Here is a 482-nt window from a genome sequence, read left to right as displayed (position 1 = left end):
TCCCCCCCCCTCTTTTCAAATAATCATCACTTTTTGGATGTAATCAACAATTTTAAAGAGTAAGACTCCTAAGACTCCTATCAACTTAAGTTGATGTCCACCAAACTTCCTAGCCACTCATTTATTAATATAAAAAACCTTTTCATATCATGCAAGGATCCCTGAGCAATATGAGTGACTAAAAAGTTTGATGGATAACTTTTTCCTATCCACTTAAGTTGACGCAAGTTTTGCTCCAATTTTAAATATAATAATCCTGTATATATATGCTCATATGGGAGTGACTGTAATTGTCATATCCTATGATGTTAGGTTTGTAAATGCAATTTAGTTTCATAGAAATTAAGAGAGAGGGGTAAAGTGTCACTTGTAAAACCTTTGGGTTTTTTTGAAACAATCATGCAAATTTTAGAGGGAGTTTCCTTAGTTTACTGCATCATTAAAAGGAAATAATCATTTGTAGTATCACCTGTGGGATCGGC

At 33.4% G+C, this 482-nt stretch overlaps 1 protein-coding gene across 1 annotated transcript in view; it reads right to left on the bottom strand.

Annotated features, from left to right (window-relative positions):
- The window catches only part of LOC109848162 (kinesin-like protein KIN-14F), a 9,729-nt gene that overhangs the window by 4,113 nt on the left and 5,134 nt on the right, over positions 1-482 (bottom strand). The window contains 1 exon segment of the mRNA XM_020417530.1: positions 470-482. This exon segment is cut by the window's right edge and continues 10 nt beyond it. Coding sequence (XP_020273119.1) covers positions 470-482 — 13 coding nt within the window.

The sequence above is a fragment of the Asparagus officinalis genome, chromosome 7 (assembly GCF_001876935.1).
Source record: "Asparagus officinalis chromosome 7, Aspof.V1, whole genome shotgun sequence".
NCBI lineage: Eukaryota > Viridiplantae > Streptophyta > Magnoliopsida > Asparagales > Asparagaceae > Asparagus > Asparagus officinalis.
This window is presented reverse-complemented; position numbering and strand designations above follow the sequence as displayed.